This window comes from Taeniopygia guttata, chromosome 7 (genome assembly GCF_048771995.1).
Source record: "Taeniopygia guttata chromosome 7, bTaeGut7.mat, whole genome shotgun sequence".
Classification (NCBI taxonomy): Eukaryota; Metazoa; Chordata; class Aves; order Passeriformes; family Estrildidae; genus Taeniopygia; species Taeniopygia guttata.
The window spans coordinates 8,780,394-8,805,213 of record NC_133032.1 but is presented as its reverse complement, the minus strand read 5'-3'; the positions used below and the strand labels follow the sequence as shown (position 1 = coordinate 8,805,213).

The 24,820-nt window shown below is 41.4% G+C and overlaps 1 protein-coding gene across 2 annotated transcripts in view; it reads right to left on the bottom strand.

The window, feature by feature from the left end:
- CNTNAP5 (contactin associated protein family member 5) overlaps window positions 1-24,820 on the bottom strand; it is a 414,440-nt gene that overhangs the window by 258,711 nt on the left and 130,909 nt on the right. The window contains exon 2 of one of the 2 annotated variants that reach the window (XM_030277243.4): window positions 13,824-14,332. In XM_030277243.4, coding sequence (XP_030133103.4) covers window positions 13,824-13,899 — 76 coding nt within the window. In that variant the 5' untranslated portion in view covers window positions 13,900-14,332. Of the gene's footprint in view, window positions 1-13,823; window positions 14,333-24,820 lie in introns of those variants that run through there. The other variant, XM_072932032.1, reaches the window with a different exon arrangement.

Here is a 24,820-nt window from a genome sequence, read left to right as displayed (position 1 = left end):
ACAGCATCTTTTGATATCTCATCGTCAGAGTTGAGCATTCATGATTTGATTTCAAGATGGAAGAACTAACATTTAGATGATACAATGGAATAAATAAAAATAAGTTAAATTCCTTTAAAAGAAGGGGAAGAGAACTTACATCCATCAGCTCTACATACTTTTTAATATTGAGTGTCAATTAAGATTTATAAATACTCTTCTTACATTTGAACCATTCTGGCTTCTGATCCTGTTTGCTGGAACACTGGACTTCAGTGAGCACACAGAATACTCAGTCCAGTTTACCATTGGTTAACTGTATTATTGCTTTTCTAAATGTTAAGCTAAGAATGAAATCCTCTGGACTGAACTGAAACATGTTTATATTGTAAAACACAACCTCAGTAGTCCTAATGAGATTCTGTAGCCATTTACTTTCCAAACTACAAAGGCAGGTATTTAAATGTTAAAAAACAAAGCACCAGCCACAGAAAATGTGACCTGAAAAATGAAGATAATTTCCCCAAAGATTCATAGGAATAGCTCTTGAAGTGCTTCTTCACTTGTTATTCCATCAAAAATGACCAACAACCTTAGAAAACCATTCAGCCATTTCTAGAAGACATCCATCTGAGACAAATCCTTTAGTGACCTGAAAAATACCAGTGCTTTTCTGTTTACAGTGAGGTCTTTTCTGTTGCCTTCCTGATTTGATACACTTGATTCTGCCAGAATTTCAATATTTGAGGAACTCAGCTTTTAATCTACCTGAAATGATAGCACAATGCCCAGGTAGCTGGCTGTTGCCAGATCCGGGCTCTCTGACAAGACGGTGTAATTGAAATTGCTTTAGCCAGAAAAAAGAAATAGAGGACAAAGCAGGGGAAGAGAAGCCATTGCTGAGTCCTTGCTATCAAGGAGGGAGAATCTTGAAAACAGTACTTGTACAGATGGGAAGGTCCACACTCATTCAGGAAGTGGTCCTATTTCTCCTATTTCTTTCCTATTTTTGCATCTCAGTACATTCCTTCAGAAACCACCACATTTCCAAGGCTCTAGCAGAGGAAAAATAGACATGACTCTTATTCTGAATTCTCACTGAATCTCTTTTTAATTAAACTCTTCCTTCCCCCAGGGAAGCTAAAATATATTAAAAAAAAATCAGATTTCTGACTTAATAGAGGCAGATTCACTTTAAGCCTGGTTTATTTCCATAACTCAGGACTGTTTCACTTTGTTCTGCTCTTCTTGGTCACTTCAGTGAATGAAGTGAGGCAATGTGTTATGTGCTATCTATTCATGACACATAAGTGCAAGGACAAGATTTGTTTGTACATGTAAAAATATTACAGGAAGCAGTTTTTAATAATTCTGACAAAAGTATCATGGAGTGGGATAATCACAAGGCTGCATTTGGCTTTAAACATACTGGTGCTAGCCTCTGACCCTTTTTGATACTGTGCTTCATAAAGGAATGGCCTCAATTAAATATGTGGACTTATTGATTAACATAATTCTTTGGACTATCATTAATTACTCCTGCCTCCTTTCATATGTTTATGAAAGAACCTCAAAAGAAGGTTACAGACATGGAAAGGAGGATGTCTTTTCCATCACCATTATTTCCTAGCTGAAGAAAATACAAATATATGGATGGTGGATATCTAAGAACTACTGAACTCTTACCTTCAATATCAGCTTAGTGAGTTTCCTGTTTCTTAGTAAAGGACTATGCCAAAAAACTTCTTTTTTGGGAGCTGAAGGTTTAGTTTACTAGTTCCAGACTACAAAGATCTAGATGTTCTCATCAAACTAGGTATTAAAGACTGCCAATAGTCAGTGATATACAAATTTGACAAAGAAGCAGAACATACATTTGCATTCACACAGAGCCTTCAGAGAAGACACTTTGCTGTTATCACTGGCATAAAGAGATCCTCCCACTAGGATAAAGACCTTGTGCTTCACACTCACTAACACAGAAAACCCATTCCTGTCCTAAAGGAGTCTAAATCAATTACCCTTCTCTGCATCTCATGCAAGAGAAGAACAGGCATTTCCAGCTGTGAACTGCTTTTCTCCCTGCCTGAACACCGAAATAAGTGCCTGTCTTTGAATTTACAAAGCTTAGCTTGAACATGACTTTATAGATTTGTTCTGAATTTGCTCTAAGCTAAGATTATAATTTCCTTTAATGTAATAAATAAAAGGGATAGCCCTTCTCTTGTGCAAGTCTTCTGTTTATCTTAGGACAGTATTTTGTAACTATATTTAACTGATACTATTCAATTATATGAATGCATCGTTTTCATCACAAAATTTTAGTTTAGCACCCAGGTAAGCAACTTGGCGCACACTTACATGGTATTGTAGGGAAATGCAAGTCAGCTCTACCTGCATGCCATGCATAAATGGATGGAAGGACACATTGCTCAAAAAAGATGCTTTGCTGGTTGTCAGCCAACGAGCCCATAGCTCTCCCACTGAAGACTTTATAATTACAGATTTACATCCAGACCATCTAAAAGTTTCTGCATGCTAACCCCACTAGAGTGGGCCAGCACAACCACAATGGTTCGGAGGCTCCATGCAGTTGGGAATTTTAAAAGAAGCATTATTGCTTATATTAAGTTACTGCCTAGCAGAATAACCTCTTTCTCCAGCCCCTGTTGGCAGGTGAAAGCCTGCATACACGTGAACATTTAGCCCTAATGAAATAGAACAGGTAAACTCAAGCTCAAAACAATTAAGCACATCACCTAATGATGCCTGGGAGAGCTTTCAAAAAGTCAAGCATCAAACCCAGGCCTTTCAAATTTGAAGAAGGTGACTCTTCCCTAACACCCACACTTTCATCCTAACATTAGGAGGTTTATGTTAATTTTCACATGCTACATTTTTCAGTGCAGCAGAAAAACAGATAATTTCACTTGTAATTGTGATGTATCCTGGTAAAGTCTGTCAGGTGTTAGAATACTGACCTCAGTGCCTGTGCTAATTAGATGAAATAGAAAAAAAGCCCAGGCTCTATAAATCAGATTCTGCTAAGGTTAGGATGGGTGCAAGATGGAGAGGGTAGGAGGAAAATCTGTTCTCTTATAGCTCTGACTCATTGTCTGCTTGCTATCAGAGCAAGGTTTTCAAATCAGGATTTCTTTATTTAATTCACAGAAGCCATTAATGCCTGGACCAATGGCAAAACTGGTGATGTTTGGATCAAGGCTGTCAAGGCAAGTGAAATAACACGTATTTGTGGTGAAATGGGGTGAGTTATGGCCATTGACACCATCTCCTTACAAGTTTAAGTGGAAAAATGACTTGTGTTCAGTGAGCAGGTCTTTTCTCTATGTCTTCTGCCGGTCTCAAGGAAGAAAGCAACTTCTTTGTACAGGTTGGCTTCATCTGACAAAGCCAGCCACAGCTCCTAAGCACCAGCACAGATGAAAAGCACATCCTCACTGCTTGTCTGAAAAACAGTCTGGGTGTTTGCAAACACTTGGTTAGGAATATGGGCATGTAAAGGAGTTTGTAAGCCCAGCTCCTAAGGGAGCAGTAAAGAGACTGCTTTGGCTCATGTGCAGTCTCTCTGGAGGAGGACCCAGGAAACAGGACCAGCTACCAAGCATACGTTTCAAAAGGAAAATAGTTTATAATTTGAAAAAAAAAAAAAAAAAAAATTATAGCTAAAATGTTTAACAGTAGTAATTTAGCAAGCACATGTACCTAACATTACTAACAAAAAGCTACCTATATGCTTTCTAGGAACAAATTCCCATCTGTGGACCCAGGAGCATCAGCACCATGAGCTGATATTTGCCTGGAAGCAGTACCATTGGACTATCAGCTTTTCTGAACACCTAAAATGTTTTCTGTAATGCTTGTAAAATGCTGCTACCAAAGTGTAATCCTATGTATTACAGTGGACTGTATTCAACTCAGAGAGTTCTGAAAACAGAACAATTGTTGAAAAAAATGCAAAGAAGTGTGCAAAAGGATGTGCAACTTTAACTGTATTTTCAGTAAGTTGCATGCAAGGGTGGCACAGAATATGACAGTAGAACAGGTCAACTCGCTCTCAAATGAGGAGCTCAAAAGAAACCATTAAGAAAAAAAATAGTTCTTCCCACTGCTGACAGGTACAAACACAACTTGTACTGCATACATTGCCAGACAGATTTTAAGGAAAATAAACTTTGCAGGAGAACAATAAAAGAGATCTGCATGCTGGATGAACAGGCTTCTGAGGAAAAGATGATCTGAAATTCAAGTACAAGTCATTGCCTTAATTTTCTTGAAATTTAGACCAGGTCCTAGATGAACTGAGTCTGCACAATAATTCAATGAATAACTGTCTAAGAATAATGAGAATTAATATTACATATAAGATGAGCTCTGTACTTAAGAAGCAGAGCTGGGAAAAGGGAATTTGATAATCCATAAATATTTGAATGCTGCAAGCTACATCTGACTGAAATTCATCAAATTTTCATTTTCTTTTCCAAACAAACAGTCTCTGTGAAAAATGCCATAGCTGTTTAATCTTCCTCAGGGTTGCTGAAGGAGGCTCTTCCTCTAAAATTAAAATGAAAACTATTTGCCTACAAAATTAAAAATAGTAAAACAACACAAACAAACCCCTCTGAACTTTTGGGGGCAGTTAGAAAGCAATCCAATGGCACTGTTCTTTCTGTGTCAGGCTTCTCCCTCCTTTCTGATGCTCTGTTTAGTGTTGACATAGGACGTCCACCAAGGGTTGGGCAGCCTAGGGGTAAAGAGCCCACCTAGAATCCAACTCACTCAAGTTCATATTCTGTTTTTCCAGAGACTTCCTATGCAGCTTTACACAGAGCACCTGAGCTCCTCTGAAGCACCAGTTCCTGCAGGGGCACTGATCTCTCCTTCCCACTGACATGTCCATCCAGGAGGAGATGGGCAGATGGCCACCAGGATTGTGTGAATACACACATCACGTACCAGAGCATGTGCTCTGCCCAAGAAGGGCTCGCTGTAGGTGTTTTCACAGGCATGTGGAGACCATGAGACTTGCTAGTCACTAAAAAGCCTCCATCATTTTCATTTGAGGTCGTTTGTGCAGGATTACTTAGATTTAGGATTTATAGGATTATGTAGGTGCACTTATGCAAGTGCAAGGCCAGGTCTGGAGGACCATATCCTGTGAACAGAAGCTCCTTCTCCATTGTGTTTGCCATTTCTATTTGGTTTAGCTTACCCTCTGCGCTGTGGAAAATGAGTGTTCCTTAGCTCTTTATCCTGGGGGGCAGGCATTTATCACAATCTATTAAATATTTAGACCTTTATATAGCAAGTAATGCTGCTAACTTGTTTGACTTAAATTATACCCCACTAGCAAATCAAATTAGAGAAGATTTGAGAAAATCTACCATTTAAAACAAAAGCTGATTTCCTCCATGTTCAGCCATTTGTGGGATTAACTTTTTTAATGGGTTTTTATGTGCACAGTGTTTTTGTTTTCATGGATACTAGGAGAGGATGAATTATTCATCAAGTGTAAAAAACATCTACAACATGCATTTTCACAGCTTATTTGGTCCCTTTTGTCCTATTCATAAATCAATCCTGATTACTACAAATGAATGCGCTCCCACTAAGGGTTCACTGATGACTCACTTGGACCATTAATTTAGACCTCTTCACTGAGTGCATTGGGAAGCTGCCACTGGTAATAGGAAAATGGAAGAACATTCTTTGTGACCTCCTCTCTTTGCCTGCACACCCCAGACTCTTTCTCCTGCTCCTGTGTATAATTTTATAGACACAGCACATATTCTTTAGTAAGAATATGCCATTTCCCCTCCTGTTCCTGTGACAAATTTACATGAAGAGAAGAAAGAAATTTATATATTAATGCCCAGCAGGTTGCTTTTATGACCTAGGAGGAGAGCAGAGAGCAGTGGCTCAGTATCTACATCCTAAGTGGGGGCAACTAATGCCCAAACATAAAGACTTCACTGAATTGTTATGGGAATGACTACAGATGTGTCATTGGTGGCATAGATCACAAGGCATTTATCTCTGTTCCTGAAATGCTGACGAGCTGTCATCAGTGAAGAACCATTGTCATCGAGGAACAATGCTTCACCATTTAGAGCAGTAAATGGAACAAGCCAATTCTTTTCCAGGCAGTACAGAATTTATCAACTCCTTATTGCCCAGCTGGGAACAAAGAGAGGATTCTACCCATTTGAAAATTATTATTATTATTTACTACTTTATTGACAACACAGTGCACTGAATAGTTTTAGAAGAAAAATTTATGCCCCAGAATTCCTAAGGGTCAACACTCAATCTTTCTCAATACACACAATAAAAGAGAGAAGGAAAACACATTTGTTTCCTTCCCAGTCCAATCTCTGCAGTGCCACGGTGGTTAGCACTGAGCACCAGTCTGCTTCATGTGCTGGGGCTCTGTGCTGAACCCTAACTGCCAATGTCAAAAGAGAAACATTCCTCTTGATACGATACCAGTTATTCTTTGCAGCTTCCACTGCTGTGGTTGTTGCTGAATATCTTGAGTATTTTCAAGTACCAAGCTGAATGGAATGCTTTGTGTCCCACTGCAACTCAATGCCCTTTATGTCATAAAGATATCACAGATCCCAAGCAATTAACAGCTTGGAAAAGAGTACATTAACACCAGATACTAAAAGCCTTTTATAGTCCTGAATGGTATTCACTGAGCAAGTGCAAAGTTAGCTTTTTCTTGTTACTGTTTTTAGGAATTCACCTAACAGTGATGCTCATTAAAAATACCCCTTAACCTCAAATTCAGAGTTGTATTGTCCAGCGTGGGAACAGTGAAGGAATTTTACAAGTTTATCACTGGTGTAACATGCTTGATGCTGACTAAGACAGGAGGGAGTCACACAGACTTTGCAGCAAACCTCCAGCACCTACATCCTACTGGTTGGTAAGCCAGTCTCTATCAGGAATCTGGGCTACCTGTTCCAATACAAGCACATTAGCATAATCCTGGAGCTGAAACACCTCCAGACCATGAGTCACAGCGGTGCTGGATGCTACTTTACATTTAGTTATTGGATAATCTCCATTCATATCAAAAGAAATTGTTAAGCTCCTGTTATCCAAAGCCTGTTTCAACCAGGTTCAAAGTGAGGGTTCACTAGAAGCTTCCTCCTACCTGCTACAAAGCAGCACACAGGGCTCTGATTCCAAGCCTCCCTCCTCTCTCATCTGGCATGTGCGAAATGAGGACAAAAGGTGAGCTGCCACTGATAGAGAAGTGGCTAGTTCTGCTTTTGTGACATGAACAATTTCTTGACTTTTCTTTCTAACACTAAAACCTTGTCATCCACGAAAAAGTCTCCAACTCCATATATGTTTGAAAAAGAGCAGACAAGCCAAAATTATTTCCACAGACAACTTCTTCCATAGAAGAAAGAAATTTTTTTATCATAGATGTCCATAAATTCATCACATCCTGTTGTTCTGGCTGCAGCACACTCATGGTAATTAGATTATTCAAGCACTACACAGGTTGAGATCCCTGGTGTTGCATTAGAGAATGCAGAGTTAGAGAGGCCTTTATTATTGTAGAGAAACACTGGATAAGATAAAACCTGCCACTGCCACTTTGTGCTCTGTACCTTATTTTCAGTTTAAGTGCTACAATTGTACATTCAAAAAACCCAAAAGATCAGCTCTGAAGGCCTCTAACTGACAGGTTACAAAATACAACATAAGAGAATGAATATAAGAACCAGGACTCTAATGCCCATTTTGTATTGTAGATAGGTAGGCTCATACAGACTTCCACTGCTTTATTTTCAATTTCTACTGATAATCTCTGGGCACAAAATTCTGCAGGAGATGAAACAAATTACCCAAGTTCCAGCATATGTTTGTAAGAACATATAGAAGGAGCTAGCACCATGCAAAGGAAAAACACAGCTAGAAAATTGGGATTCCTCCTCTAGAATACAGACCAAGCAAGATCCTTCATGACATTTACAAATGGCGTCGTGCCCTCTCTTTTACTAAGCTACCGTTCCTTATTTTTGGAGAAAATACCAGCTAAAGTATTAAATATTTTCTGCATATATCAAAATATATCTGTGTAGAAGGGCAGTTACATCACCACACTATGAACTACCAATTTTTTTTAACTGCTTAACAGAGCAGATAATTAAAAATACAAAAATTTGTGCTTTGCGAACCGTCCCCCCCCCCCCCCCCCAAGTTCTATATTTAATTATTTTCATCATTTACAACATCATTTGCAGTCATCTAGTGAACAAATGGCATTATTAGCCCCAGAGAACCTGCACAGGTGAATTAAAAAAAAAATCAGTGACAACATTAATACAAGGAAATTAATAATCAGCCCAGTACTGTGTACCAAAAAAAAAAAATTAAAAATACTGTTTTTCTCTAATTCTACAGACATGACAAAATGTCTGCTGATGCTTTCTGCCTTACCAAGTGATGCCTTCAAAACCTTCAAGAACTGCCTGTGATTTTAGACTTTTATTATATCATTATTATATTATTATATTCCCCTTTCTTTTAGTTTCAGTAGAAGGAGCTTAGTTAAAAGCAAAAACAAAAAAACAGTTCAGGTCCCTTAAAGACTTTACTGAAAGAAGAAGGAAAATGTTCATACAAATCTACCAGTTCTTTTCTCTTTTGCACAGACCCAGAAGAGATGAGTCCAGCAGGAGCTACATCCTACAGAGATAATACTTGTAACAGTAAGGCCACAGCAGACTGAAAATGTAGATGCTACAGAACTAGAATATCATTCCCCTAATTCTGAGAGTGAAAAAACAGAGAAGAGTTCTTTATTATTTAAGAAAAAAAGGGGGAAAAAGGCACAGCAGGTTACCTGGAGCCCTGTACAGACAGCCCTGGAACACTCAGTAGGATTCTGGAGGCTGGAAGGCAAAGGGGAAGGAGACAGAGAGAGAGCCTGGCATGTGTGAGCTAGCACAAACATCTTCCATCCTCTGCTTCTCCCCTTATTGTGTCTCTTTCAGAGAAGGGGATAGGTAAGACTGTAATTCAAGTTTGCCAATAGAGCTGAAACCTGTCACATCTATAGAAAATCCATTTGGGGGGCTAAAAATAAACAAATGCTACCTCACACTCCCACTGCTTTCAGATTCCTATTCATTTCAGTTTTCAGATATCCAAATCCAATTGCTTCAATTAGCAGCAGAGAAAGGAGAAGGAGGGGAAGAGGAAGTCTATGGATTTAGAAACTACTACATATAGCAAATATGAATATGAATTAACAACAGAATGGGACACAACCATTCCAGATGGGATCAACTCAATTGACCCCTAAGGCTTTATTTTAGCTACTTGGTTTCTCACATTGATTGTATATTCATCTCTTGTTTATATACAAACCTTCAGTTTCCCATTGGTAAAAGAATTTAAACTTCACCAGTCCTACACGGACTGGAGCGCTGGCAGAAGCCTGAACATGCCATGTGAAGGGAGAGCTTCACAAGTAGGTTGTTCTACCCACCATATTTTACTCTTTAAGTCTCTACTTTGTACAAGTGTACCAAACACATTTGAAAACAAATTGTTCTTGCTGTTAATTTTTAAGGAAAAACCTGCTGTATTTGCATGACATTAAGAGGGGGGAAAAAAAAAACAAAAGAAAATGTCCAAGCAGGTAATGTATTGGATGCTGAGATAATAACCCTGGATGGATTCCTGCAGCTGGCAATGCCATCTGCCTGGTAGATGCAGAATCCAAAGACCTTTGTGGTCCATGGAATAAGCATTTTGAGACTGATTCACAGCCAATGAGTGCTGATGGAGTCAAAGGGATTGAAAATCGGATACTGACAGGTCTGCAAAGGAGGCACCCACCAGCTGTGGGTCATTCACACCTTTTCTCTCAGGAAATTTCATTGGTTCTGACTATTTCTCCATTGATGCATCTGAAGGCATGAAAAAGCTAACATTTGTGTTCTCCCCCTCCCCTGTATTAATCGAAGAGGAGGAAGGCATGTCTGAACATTATTCTCTTGTTAAGAATATTTAAGTTCTGGAGGCAGAGGAAAATCCTGAGATTTATCTGATGCTCTTTACTCAGCCTGCAAGCACACAAGGCACAAAGCAACGATCAATATTCTACCTTATTTCAGCACAGCTTTTCAAACTTAGCATTTCTGACCACACGGAGAGAAAGGTCACTGTTTAAGAGACCTCTTGCCTTTGCCACAGTTGATTCAACAGGTCTCATTTGTGCTGTTACATAAATTCCAGACACACCCTCCTGATCTTGATGGCCTCAAATATCCAAAGTCAGATTTGCTCCTGTAAGTTTGCACTTACACTTGGCTGACTCCTGTACAATTATCACTACTGCAGAGAAAAGAAGGCTAAATCAGAGTGAACACTGGATGCCTAAAATAAATAAATATATAATATATATAACTTCCATGTAAAAAAAACCAAAACATTTTCTTTAGTATTAAAAAAAACCAAAAACCAAAAAAAACCCCCCAAAAACCCAGATGCACATTGCCTATTTTTAACTGAACAGAATTATTAAAGACAGATGTGTCCTGTAAGGCCACATGGAAATCTACTGCAGAGTAATGGACTGTACACTGACCATACATTTCTGCAAGAACTTCAGTAGATGATATCATTCTACTACACATTGAATTCCTGCAGCTTTGGCTGACACTTAAGACTGAATTTAAGTGAAAGGTTTGAAAGTCTCCTGATCAGCTAGTAAGTGCTGGTGAAAAGGAATAATAAACGTTAGCGATGCAGGTAGCAGAGGCAGTTGTGTTCTGGAATAGAAACGTGTAATAACTGGAAAATAACTTTCACTATGAGAGTTAAAAGGCGCCACTTGACCAGGAGGTGTTTTAATCTGCTACATCTTTTCAGGCCATGTGTGAAAAGTCAGTCAGGAAAGATACATGTAAGTGGGAGGGAGGCGTAAGGTGTAAAATAGCAATAGGGGACATTTTTAAAGCTACACAACACTAAACTGGTTGGAAGATCACTGATGGCTCCTGCAATTCTTTTCTGCAGCTGCAAACTAGCCCTGAACTGATACAGAAAAGTGCTTAAGAAAAACACGAGTTCATACCTCCTTTCATTTTTGTACTACAGCTCCCTCCTTCCAACTTTAAAATGAAAAAAGTAGGGGGGGAAAAAAAGGGCTTAACAAGTCTAGACTCAAAGGTACCAATGTTTTCAGATCACAGAATATGCTGCTAAAGGGCAACTAATTTGTTATATAGCAGGCAAGGCTTTGTGTCTCCTTGTCTATCTGATAAATGTTGAAGTTTCAGCTCTCCCAGACATCACATACAACACATTTTCAGTGTTACGTACATGGCTATTTATTCATTTTCTAGTAATTAATATCCTGGGGAGATATCTGATTGCCACTCTATTTACCTAATTTAATAAAATATTGCAAAATGCAAAGTGGGAGGAATTTCTAATGTTTTATTAGCATTTGGCAATTCTGATCTTTCTAATGATGTCTACTGACCCCTAGCCTGTAGCTGTGTTTCAAAGCAGTTTCTTCACCAATTCTTTCTTTAATTAAAAACTATTACCAAAGAGAAAATTAGAATCAAATAGCTCAGTGACAGAGAAGATTTTTACTTACTCAGGACTTTAATTTTACATTAAATTAAATGAGCGAGAAAATAATAATTTTTAAAGAGTTTTATAATTTACAAGTAAGGGAAAAAACTGAATTAGATTAAAGACCTATTAGATATTAGGAGGAAAATTAAATGAGCTGCTCTCTCTCCCCCTACTCCCAAGCATAGTCCTTTTCAACTATAAATACCATCCCCAGTTTTGTTCTTGTTCACAAAATCTGTCAGAAACAAACCTGCTGAAGTCATTGTGAGCATACCACTACTGGTATCTGAATGAAACTCCTTTGGCCAAAGTATTCAAATTGAGAGGGTGCAGAACCCATCCTTTCCATTTGAATTTGGGCTTTCACATAGAAGCTTCTGACAGTCACCTGCATGGAAGCTTCTCATATGTGGAATTTGGTTATTTCCTTTGGTACCTGGAAGCTTTAAAGTGATAGCACTTTCATACAGCTACTTGAATATATTTTGGGATACTGCTTCAATATTTTAGCCCACATATAAGCTTTCTTGGCCCAAAACTGAGGAAGAGTGCACAGCCTCCCTGAGCTCAAACATAAGGAGATGATTTATTTAAGCAGGTGATGAATTTTCATACTGGGTGCAATTATCGAGGTCCATATGAGCACACATACATCTTCACATGCGAATCTAACGAGGTTTCTAGGGAACTTGCAGCTATTACAGATTCACAGGCTCCTTCACTCAGCTCCTGGGAAAGCACTCACAGCTGATTCCATGCTAATTCATTGCTCAATGAATAAGTAAAATCTGTACAGTATAATAAAACCATTGATCATCATGCTTTAAGATTGACTCCTAAATATTTAGGAAGCAGCGCATATTCAATGGAAATGTTTATTGGCACTGTGAAATTAAACTGTCACCCGTGAAATAGTAAAACTCATTAACGCGGAGTTTCTTTTTAAGTGTTAGGAATTAACTTTACGGCCGCATCCGTAACGGCAAGCCTCAGCCTTAAATCGCCTGCCATTTAGCGTTCGCCGGCGATATTAAAAACATATTAACCGCGGTTTAATTGACTGGAAATTAAAGGAGGAAAACGCATGTATAGGAAAGGAGAGGAAAGAGGGAAGAGGCCGGGCCGTTGGGAGGAGGAGGACGGACGGACAGACGGGAGGAGGAGGACGGACGGACGGACAGACGGACGGACAGCGCTGCCCGCGGGGCTCGGCCGGGGCAGCGCCGCCGGCGGGACAACAGCGCCCTCTGGCGGCCGCCGCGCCGCCGCCCGCCCCGCCCGCCGGGCCGCGGGGAGGCCGCGCCGGGAGCGCCGCTCCAGCCCCGGGAGCACCCACGGAGCATCACCGCCTGTCTCGGCTCCGGGAGCATCACCGCCTGTCTGCGCTCCCGGAGCATCACCGCCTGCTCTGCGCTCCGGGACGCTCCGCACCGCCGGTACCCGGCCGCACCGGGCTCGCCCAAGCGCGCCCGTAAAGCCGCCGCTGTTCGCCCGCTGGAGCACCGCAAAGCCCAGTGGCAAGCGATGCTCCTTCCTGCGGGGACCGACCCCGCAGGGCCGGCAGAGATACGTGGCGAACTTACAAACGGATCTCCCGGTGGGGGGAGAAGGAAAAAAGAGCGGAGGGCGATTTCCCAGCCAGGAAATGGTGGGGTAACAGGGAGGACGAGCACCACGCCCCGGGACACAGCCGCGCCCGTGGGAAGCGCCCAGGGAACCGACGGTACCGCCGGGCCACGAGAAGACGCTGAGCGCCACTAGCGCTGCTCCGCCAGGCTGGAGCCAGGCTGCGCCCGCAACATCGCGACATCCCCCGGCCCCTGCGGGAAGGACCGACCCTCCCAGCCAGGCAGAGGCGCGACCCCGGCCCGTCCCGGCCGGTGGCCCGCAGCCGATGCGGGGCGGCAGCGGCCGCTGACCGCAAAAAGATGCGGCCAGCAGAAGGACAGCAAACCGAGCGGAAAGCGCCGAGCGGCTCCTCGCAGGCTCCAGCGTCCCCCGTTCACTCCCACATCCACACCTGCAGGAGAGCAGTCCCTCCATCTGGCCCCAACTTTGCATTTCTGAGCTCCATTAGCAAAGCGGAGCCGAGCTAAGTTTCTCAGAGGTCATGGCGCAATAATCCCCCTTTTCCGAGAGTTACTCCTCATCTCTTCCTCCCGCCCCCGACCCAACCCCAGGCAACTCCTCGCATTCCCGTTACTCACAATTTGTTGCAGTTAATCCCAGATGCCATAAAGTGAAGAGTAGCAGAGTGAAGCCCCCGAGGGCTCGGGAATCCATCTTCAGCCCCGGAGGGGGAAGCCAGCCGCCCGCCCGTCTCCCCTGGTCCCGGTCTCCGAGCGCCTCTCAGCCTCTGTGCGCTCGCTCTGCCTCCGCTCATTTACTCCATACGGCATCCAAGCACTCCGGGTGAAGGCAAGCCGGGGCCGGCCGGGGGACTCTTCGCAGCCCTCGGAGCCGCTCCGGACGCCGGTAGCGGTGCCCGAGCCGAGCCCGCTGCCCCGACTGCCGCCGCGGCGATTCACCTTGCGAGCAGCGCCGGGTGGGAAGCACCAGCCGCTCGCTGGGCACCTCCTTATAGGCGAGAGCCGCGCTGCACTCCACCTCCTCCCAGCCCCCTGGAAGTTGCTCCTCCTCGCCTTCCAGGGAGGATCCTTACTGCAATCTTCACGCGTTGTTGATAAGCATCAGAGTCACGGAGTAAATCAGATGCCTGGAGAAAAAAAAAATAATTTAAATCTTCCTCTTTTTTTTTTTTTTTTTTTTCCTTTAGATAGCACTGTAGCTGGAACATTTTAAAGATCCCCGGCTCAGATGTTTGTTTGCTTATGAATACATATGTTATATACACATACATAAAATATACATGATATCCTGGCATGTACAGAGCCGACAGAGCCCGACGAGCCCAAGCCCCGCTGCCGAGGCTCAGCATGACCTCGGACGGGACTGATGCTCTACCTGCTCTTCTCTCAAGCCTGGTCCAGAGCTTCCCTGCCTGGCCCTCCCAGAAGGCGATAAGAGGTGGTCCCAGGGCTTCCAGAAGAGACGCGGGGAGCTCTCGTTAGCGGCCCCGGCCTGAAGAGGAGCGCGGTCCCCGGGATAGCGGACCGGGACCCGCAGCAGCACCAATGCTCTGCGCCCCTCTCTCGGCTGGCGAGGGTGATGCTTGCAAAAATCAGATTTCCTGACGGATTGACTGATTGATTACGCGACTGCTCAGCAGCTGGACAGGCCAGGATTACCTTCCCGAGGGGTGTACAAGAAACTAGAGCTGAGCCCGCATCCCGCCCTCCCCGGCGGCCCCGCAGCGCCCCGGGGGAAGGCACACCTGAGCCCGGCTTCATCCCTGCCGAGGGCACGCCCTGCTGCTTTGCTGCGGCCTCACCCCACATCAATAGGGAGCTGCATCAAAGTCAGCCCAAAATTGCATTAGCGATTCCGCTGTAATCTGCAAGGAGAGTGTGTTTGGGGCGTCTTTGGGGGTGGGGAGGGGGAAGCCGCTGGTGCTCGGAAGCCGCTGGTACTCAGCCCTAATCTCTCACAGTGGCAAGGAATGATCAGAAAAAATAGACTGTTCCCCAAAGCCATCCCGACCTGCCAGCGGAGAGCGGAAGTTTAAATTGCTGGCGTGCTGTAAACCTCGTTTTAAAAAGTGAGGAGGGTGGAGGAAAGACACTGTGCTTAGCTATTAGGAGCTAACTGTACCAGAGAGGTGTCAGGGGGACATCTTATCTTTAAAGAGGTAGTCAGCTTGGAAAGCTAAAGTCCCCATTTAAAAATTGACCTAATTATTTCAGTTTCTGTTGTTACAAGTGACACAAGTGATACAAGGTTAAACAGGAAGGATAGCTGCTTAGCACCAAGGCTTTCAGTCAGAGCCTATAAAGGATTTAATCAGACAAAACTAAGACTTAGGACAAACTTAAAAACTTAATGAGCTCTACAAGTGTTTAAATTTTGACTTCTAACACATCTGAACACACCAAGGTTTCATCTTTGCTCATGCCAAGACCAGATCCAGTCACTCTACACTCTGAGCATAATGAGGTTTTGGAAACTAGGGGTGGCAGTCAGACCAAGGCTAAGTCACCTACGTGCAGTGTCTGCTTTCCCTGACACAGGCCCCAGTGGAGTTATTAAACTGATCACCCAGGACAGCTTTGTGCAAGGGCACAGACACCTTTGTGTCTGAGCAGGCCCATTTTTGAAGGTAGTGAGCTCTGCTCATTTCCCTCAGCGGATGGGGAGAGAGAGGGTCTCCTATTCATGTTTTCTGATCCTAGTCAGAAACATCTCATCCTCTCCATACCAGTCATAATTGGTGACTTTGGCCCAGGAACTAAGTATTGCTTTGCTGCAATAGGCCAGGAGGCTGGAGGACTGAGAAAATGATGCTATTAACTTGACTTTTTCAGGTGAGTGATCAAGTTTAGAAGTGCTAGCAGTGCTTCTAGAGCTACCACTTGAGTAAAGCTAATCAGTAGAATACATCAGAAATCTTAAACTGGAGGGGGTTTTTGCTGGAGACACAAGTCTTTGACACGCTCACAACCTTGCAGCTATGTATTCTGAAATTAGTGGCGTTCAAAAGAAGGAAATTAAAAATGGGGAGGGGTTTTTCATGCTTTCCTTTTAAAAAATAATTAAAAATTAAATTGATTGTGTTTCAAATATTTTCGGTGTCTCTTTAAACTCTCTGGCACATTGGTACACTTTTTAACTGACTCACAGAACTAATTAGTGGCTTGTTTATAGAAAACAGATGTGGAAATGAATTATGCAGACTAATTAAAAGCTATCAGTAAATATGAGCCCCATCCTACAATGCATCCCAGTGGTCACCAATATGGATCTGACTGCAGAATCTGGACCTCAGTTATAATATTGGTTTTCAAATCACCCTTGTGAGACACACCTCTTCCATAATCTCCTTTGTATCATAAATGCCAGGCATTGCCTTAAGATTTGTGAATGTTTGGGTGCAGGAGCACTACAACTGAGAAGTTATGACCAGAGTGGAGGGCTACGCAGCTGTTTGTTGTGGGAAATTATGTAAATAATGTCATGTTTAAGGGCTTTTTGCCAGAAAGATTTTTATTAGAGTAAATTTATTAATTACTATTAAAGCTGTTCAGACAAAAACTGTGGCTCATCATCAATTACAGATCTGAGTACCCTGGATTTTGGGAAAACTCAGTTGTTTATTTAGTTTTGGTGTATCTGGACATTATTCAAATTAATGATGGTTTCCACTGAAGGTGTTTCAAAGCCTTGGCTATGAGTGGAGGCTTTATTACAACTATAGTTATCAGTCCTCTCTAACTCACAGTTTTTAACTCCTTTCTAACTCTTGCATTCACTGTGGAACATTTTCTTCTCCTCAATGAAAGGAAAACTGACCTTAACAGAGAAGACCCTGATTTCTTTCCTTTCTGTGGCTGCCTCTTCTTTGATAAATTTCATTTATACCCTTTTACCAGTCACTCAATGTTCACTCCCTGTTTGTTAAACAAGGGGAACACACCAATCAATACCTCCTCTTGTTCATTTGGCAGGAGGAGAAATATCCAAATATCTGGCACCTGTTCAGAACCTGCACTCACAGCGATCATAATTTCGGAGACAATGCCAATAATCATTAGGTTATCTGGGGCTGGACTGAAATAGCTGTGTGAGTTCTTGGTGAGAAAGCCTAACAAGGGATAAGAAATCAGGTCCTTAATCCCTGCACCCCGATGGCAGCTGAGTGCCCCTGTTAATGCTGCCCAGGACACAGGCAGGGCATGACCTGCGTGATGGGATGAGGAAAACAAGCAGCATTACACCAGGAGCTGGTCCCATCACAGCCTTACTGGCTTTACAATGCAAGCCACAAATTGCTGAAATTGAGCATTTACGTTTTTTAGCCTCAGTGTCCTCAAGTCTATTCTACCAGTCTGGAGCCTTGTTATTTGAGCTGAAGGAATCATTTGTGGGAATTAATGAATAGGAGAGCAAAGGAAGGACATGAACACATAAGGAAGAGCAGGAAAAGCTAGCTGCCACCAGGGAAGTTAGGGATTGTATTTTTGCATTTTTAAGGAGAAAGCTTTTTTTATTTAAATGTTTATCTGAGGAGGTAAGTATATCTGTGATCAGATAAACTTGTTTTCTTTCCTAGAGTCAGTAAACAGCATTAGTACTGCTATAACCCATGTTGAGTTTGCCACTAGAAGCAATAGCAGTTTAGTCCATGAATACAAACAATCCAACTGTTTGGATAATTGCAGCTGGAAGCTTTATCTCTGACCCCGACTGTACAGAATCCATGGAAGGAGAATAGCATTACATATATGAAAACTTAACTGTACATGGCTTTGGGATCATATATTGCAGTTTCCTGTTGATAACAAAGAATTTATCTGAAGAATATGCTCCCTATCAGAAACTCTAAAGGTCACATAAAAAAAAAACCCAAAACCCTGAAGGTCATTTATTTCTTTTTCCCTTTAAGTATTCTCCTATAAATAGAAAGGACTCATTCATTAAAGAGAATATGTGGGAAGCTTTCATAAAACACACCGACCCCAGCCAGGTGAGTGCAGCAGCAGGCTGCTCATTATCCTTGGATAGATCCACAGCATACCTAAGTCCAGAGGATAGGAAAATGTAATGATCTGCTGGGATAATCTGATGGCCAGTAGCATTTTTGAGATGCATGCTGAGATTAGGTAAAAGAAATCAGATGTCAAGCTGTGCAGCGATTATTGGAACACAAAGAACTCAAATCACCACTTCCTCCCCCTGGCCTTCCCCCCCATTATTTTACCACTGTCTGCTGGTATTATTGCTTTCATTACATTATCTTGTCTGCCTATGAAGACACTTGTGTCAATCATGGCCAGATACAGCTACCGGTCTTAAAAGATCAATAACCGGAGTAAATAATAGTACAAATGACTAAGGCTACAAATTACCTAGGGACTGAAATAGGCCTTATTTGGGCCACACTCCTCCCTGGTGTGATTCCAGTGACATTGTGCGTTGCAGTGCTGGAAGGAGTCACAGAGGACACAGCCATGGTCTGCTGTCTGTACTGGTTCCCTACCAAACACAGCGCTCAGCTCTAGCTGGGCCTGTCACTGTTGGCTCCCTGAGCAATGCTGCTTTTTTGCTGAAATGCAGAATGATCCTGGTGCAGTTATTGTCCCAGAACCAGCTTTCCAGCAGTGTCCAGTGAAGAGATGGACTTCATGAGGTGTCGGCATAACTGCAAACCCCATTCCTGTGATCTCATCAACCACAAACAGCCCTGATGAGAGAGCTCATACACAAACTAATGCAATTTTTTCCCCTTGTTCTGAAGCCATACAAATTAGAATGAAGAAACTCCTAAAAAGTCCCTGGACAGTTAGGTGTCTCAGGATGGATGTAGTCCTTGGAGTATAGCTGGCTAACTAATAGGAACATAGGGGAATAAGGTCTATGAGTCTCCCAGCTGAGGTCAAAGCCCAGCATCTGTCTCACAGTACTTAGAAACTTCAAGGCAAACAAGACAAAAGAAATTGCAGAAGCTGGGGAAGCATTTAGCAAAAATCTCTATTTGATAGGCACCCCAGTTCAGACTACAGAGTTGGAAGGGAGGAATATTTTCTGTATGAATGCTTTTTTCCATACATAAAGAAGACAGCTTTACTTGTCACTCATTGGTGGCTATCAAGTCTCTGTTTTGCAGAGATTCAGTCATTCAGTGATGGAATTATTGTGTCTGCCACGTCACCAATGTGAGTAATGACATATAATGAATAGACACTGTGATAGATTTTCAGAGGCAATTAGCAATTCTGCTAAGGTCTCCCTTAAGGGGCATTTTATTCCAAATGATTTGGGCCTTTACTTGCTCAGTGCCATGATCTTCCTGTTCAAAAAAGACAGGTAAAAGGAGAGGGATCCAAAATCATTAGCCTCCATTGAACATTTGCACTTCAGTCTACCACTAATCCATAGTCTCATGATCTAGGAGAGAAACAATCACCTGGGCCTATATACATAACAAACAACTTTGAATGTCTCCATGATTTTACTGAGGCAGTTTTCAAGGAGTAAAAAAGAGAGCTAATTTCATTGAATAAATCATTGGTGACAAATGGCTCATCCAGTGCTTGCACTCAGAAAATTATTATTAGCAACAGCTGGGCTGGGTATGACAACCTATATTCAGACATTCTCTTTACTTTTCTGCCTGTCCTTCACTAATCTCTTGTTGTGGATGGAGGTCAGAGAGGAGTGAAAAGAGGAAAGCTGTGTGGAAGCTAATGCAATCATTAGGTCATTTTAAACCTTTCTGCAATTATCATACAGAAGGAGTCAACTGAGAATAATGAAAGACAAGATGGTAATTTAGACTCCCTTGAAAAAGAGGAAGAAGTGAATATACCTTGTCTCAAAAGCCATCAGGATTTTTAAATTCAATCCTGTGGGAATGGGCAGCTCCTGAGCGCTCCTGTGTTGCTCCCTTCTCAGCATAAGCACAGGATATTCAGAATCTTGGGCCCATGTTTTTGAAAATATCTGCCTTTCTAAAGGCTGATGCTGTAATTTCTTTGATGCAGACATTAAAGGACATGGAACAAAAAATGAAATTAATAGAGGTTATTTAGTCACAGTATCACTGACCTGCTTCTAGACAAAGTACTTGCCAAGGGCTGAGCTGAAAGTTAATCTGGTCTAAACTATGAAAATCCCATTTACTTATGTTGTGAATGTGTGTATATCTGTATACACACATGCATATATACACATATATTTGTACATAAGTATATACAGACACACAGAAATCTGTGTAAAACAGGAAATCAAACAAGGTAAACTCGCCCCTCACTAGGACATCCATTTATTTCCTACCTACTGACTAAAAAATGTTTATTTCCTCTAGGAAGTGAATGCATTTGCATCAAAATGAAACAGTTCCATGTAGACCTACCACTGTCTTTTCAAAGCAAAGTGATTTTAACTCAGTGAGAGAGAGATGATTATACAGTAATGTGTAGGCCTGAGTCAGACACGCTCATCTTACTTCTGACTGCAGCCAGCTTGAGGTAGAGGAATCCTCTGCTTTCTGCCAGTCTGGAGTGCAGACTGCACTGGAGATAATGAATCCCTCCTACTCGCCAAAGATCTGCTGACAACACGAGAATATTAACATATTGTAACTAAGTACAAGGGTGGATATTCAGGGGTTCTCTAGCAATCAATGTATTTTGCTTTCATTATTACAAAAACAATAAGTGATTTGAGCAACCACTATCAAAACTAAGCCAAAATTAGAAGTCCAAATTATTTTTTTTCTGACTCTCAGGGTCTGTTTTTTGCTTGTTATAAGGACAGTTATATTGGATGGTGTTGTAAGTTCCACAATAAGGAAGAAAATCAAACTCACTGCTGAGATTCTTTTTTTATGCTCAGGATTTAAACCAGAGCAAACAAGTCTCACTATGTTCTCATTAAGGAGGAAGAATCCCAGGAGGCCAAACTTCTGTGCACGTAATAGTTGTGTGTTGAATCAGTTGAGGTTCAGGCAGAAAATGTGCACGAACAGCCCAGATTTGACTGAGCCTGCATGAAAGGAGCTTTCTTGGCTGTGTGCAAGGCTGAAAACCAAGGGGTGAAGTGCAGTAAACTGTGCCCTGGAGTTCAGCTAAACCCCTGACTTTAACCTGGCATCCACACAGTGTGAATATGAGCTAAGTTTGAGCTTGAGACTGGATTCAGACTAACTTTCAAGGGGTGCAGAAATGTATTCAGGATCAAAAGGCAGGATCAAGCCACAGAAAGAGTGTGGCAAAGCTAGGAGGCTAGCCCAGGTTCTCTTTGTTTTCTTAATTGGTTTCATTGTCTCATATTATCTCTCCAATCTGAAAATCAGGTTCATAAATGTAACAACTCAAGAGAATTATAGCCATCTGTGGCAACAGCATACAACTCTAACCCTATCTGAATAGACAGCAAAATACAGCAGAGACATTTGTCTTTGTTTCTCCATCTTAGGAGTTAAGATGTTCATTGCAGGCAGATCCAGGTAGCAGAGAATCTCAGCAGTGACAAGAAGGTCACAAGCATGCATTGTGCTCCATAAAAACCTTTAGCATTGTCTAATAAGAAGAATAAAATGTGGAAATGACGAGTATGTATTGACATCTATGTGTGTTAGTACCACTTATGTAATTGAATTTAATATAAGCAACTTAATTCCCAGAGTGCAATTATAACAGATGGATAAACAAGATGCAATATATTGTTCACTTTATGACGATGATCACATAATTCCAGCTTCAATGCTTTTACTGTTTGCATGAAGCATTGATTATTAAAGCTTTGAAAGGATATCAGACAAAGATATATGAATGTGTGATATGAGTGAAATTACTCCCCGGTATAAAATCTAGGCAAGCTGTATCAGGGATGAAAATTATCTATTCTGTCCATTAGGTTCTCCTTGACAAAGGTGGAGCAGTTACTACAACCAGCTATAATCGTTATCCTCCACTTTCATTCTTTCTTAATCCACTTTTTTATCCATTTACATCATGAGCCTTTGAGAAACAGTCACTTTCTTCCTATCCATGTCTGCACGTGCTGTAGTTCTGACCCCACTGTGAAGGTTGTAGAATCACAGTATTACCATAGGTCAAGGATTACACAAACAATTAGCACTCTGCCAGCACAGCAGCGAGGAAAATCACAATGTCAGAAAAGGAAATAAGCACCAAGAGCTTAGGAAAATGAAGGGTTAATTAATTTACCACAAACCCATGTCACTGGAGAAGCATTCTGTGGATTAACATTACTGATACATCCATTTTGTTAAGTGGATACAGTTGTCTGCTGACACTGCTTCACTTGAGCTGATTGTATTATTGAGGTATCTCACAAAAACTGATACCAATTCCCGTTAGGGATTTTAGCAAAACTACAACTCAGCTTTTAAGATTTTGAGTATTCTGGAATTAAAGAATGGACAGTGTAACAATCAATTTGGTTCTGAATTAGAAAATGTATTTCTTAATAATTGTATTATTGGTCAGTTTCAGGAGAAAAAGGGATGCTTAATGAAAGATCACATACCTGGCTATATCTAGGTGAAATCTTTCTCTTTCTTTATCACCTCAAAGATGATTGAAATGAAAGGTCAAGGTTAAATCTATAATTTTGAGGTGGTTAGGTGATATCCCATGACTGTAGTTCATCCTTCTGGTACATAAGATTTATTTTTTCTGAGAATTCTTTAATTCCCAAATCTGCTGAATATGCCCTATTGCCCTATTGTCCTTGGGAAATGCTATTTTGAAAACTACTGCTTAAACTTTCTGGGTTAAGCATCCCCTAATGGAACTGTATGTAGCTCCATCTAAGTTTAATGCTCACTTACATCAGCTGGATGTCATATGGTGCTAAAATGAAATGCAGTATTCAAAATCTATAGGTTTCATATAAAGTTTTATATAATTTTAAGCTATCTGGAGAAATTGGGAGTGTTTAGATTTGGGAACTTTGTGTTACCTTATCTTACACTGATACAAGGGAAGATAACACCAAATGAAGGGGACATGGAGCAAAATGAAGAGGACATGGAGCAAATGGATTTTTTTTAAGTCTGTACTAATCTTCACAGGTTTTGTTTGGTTGGTTTTTGGGTGGTTTTTTTTTGGTTTTTTGGGTTTTTTTTGCTCTCTCATAAGATCTTCCTAAAGTGTAGAAGATAAGTTATTTACTGGGAATAATCCTGTTAGGGGAATAATGTTGTACACATCCATCTCTCCACAGATCACATGCTACAGGGACACCAACATGTGAAATCAAAGAGTGATATCTCGCTATCTAGCCCTAAAGAGAACTCCAATTTATTGCATTCCATAATATGTATGTGTGATGTCAAATCATGAAGCGTAAACTGTAAAGCAGAGGTGAGAAAGACATTTAGAAAAAGAAAAGTTTTGTCTTTTTGATAGCAAGAGATTTAGGGTGAGAGGGCACCATACAACATTCTCAGTAAGCTCTCTACTGTTTGGCTTTTAGTCTGCTGAAAGACTAAAGTACATGCCTCCCTTCTCTACTAAATACTTTTCTGAAGATAAAAAGTTATTTTAATGGAACAGGAGATTGCATAATATTTGTGAAGTCCTTGAACTTTCCACTGGCTGCAGATTTCTCTGTTCAAGTCCAGATGAGTTATACAATGTAAAAATGCATTTGGTAAGTTTTTCATTGACATTACTAGGAAGGTGTAATGACTGTCACTCTGATGTCAGTGGGAGGTGCTGTCAAAAAGGGTAAGGAAAAAAAAAAAACCCTTAAAACCCCCTGCAGACAATCAAGAAGAAATCTTGTGCTCTTGAGTAATTACAATTCTCAAGGAAAAAAAAATAGACTTGGATAAACCTGGAGGCACCTTTATATTTTTCCTTTTGAAACCTTCCATCTCCCTGACATTACGCTTTGCTGTTCTGTCATTTCTGTCATTGTGTCATGCTGGGATAGTTCTTTCTTCAGGGGGGAGAGAATATATTTGGTCCAAATACCCCACTGTGCCAACATTTAAAACAAAGTCTTTGTTGAGACTTTTTAAAGAAGCCTTTTAATGAACAAACAGATATATTCTTTGTCTGTTGGAAGAGAAGCTGCAATTATCAGGGGAATTTCATTTCAAATGGCACGTACGTTTTTTATGTGGGTGGTGAGGTAGGAAGGCATCTCAGTGGTAGGTTACAGTCATGTTTGTTATGTACTTTGAATGTTACTTTTCTGCTTTCAGCATGGTGCTTTTTTTTCTGAGGTGCCCAGGAAGCCTGGAGCAGTAAAGAGCCTCACTTCCATGCCATTTTCCCACTTGTAAAGAAATTATGACTGAAATTGCAGTTGTGAAGGTATGCAGTCAAGGAAATTGCATCCCAGGGAAGGGTCATGTCTTGCTGAATGTTATTGCCGTCCCTTTATCTAGACAGAAAATGGCTGAACAACTCTCTTGTGTTACTCTGTTCTTCCAGTTCCTTCCTGTATGGATAATTTTCTCTGCTTTCTTTCTCATGCGCTGTCGCACAATGACACAAAATAACTCACGCACTTACTTAAGATGTAAAAGAAGGAAAAGAGTAAAAGGAAGTAACTTTTATTTCTGACTTCGCAATATATAGAATTCTAAAAGTGACAGTGGATTGGAGGA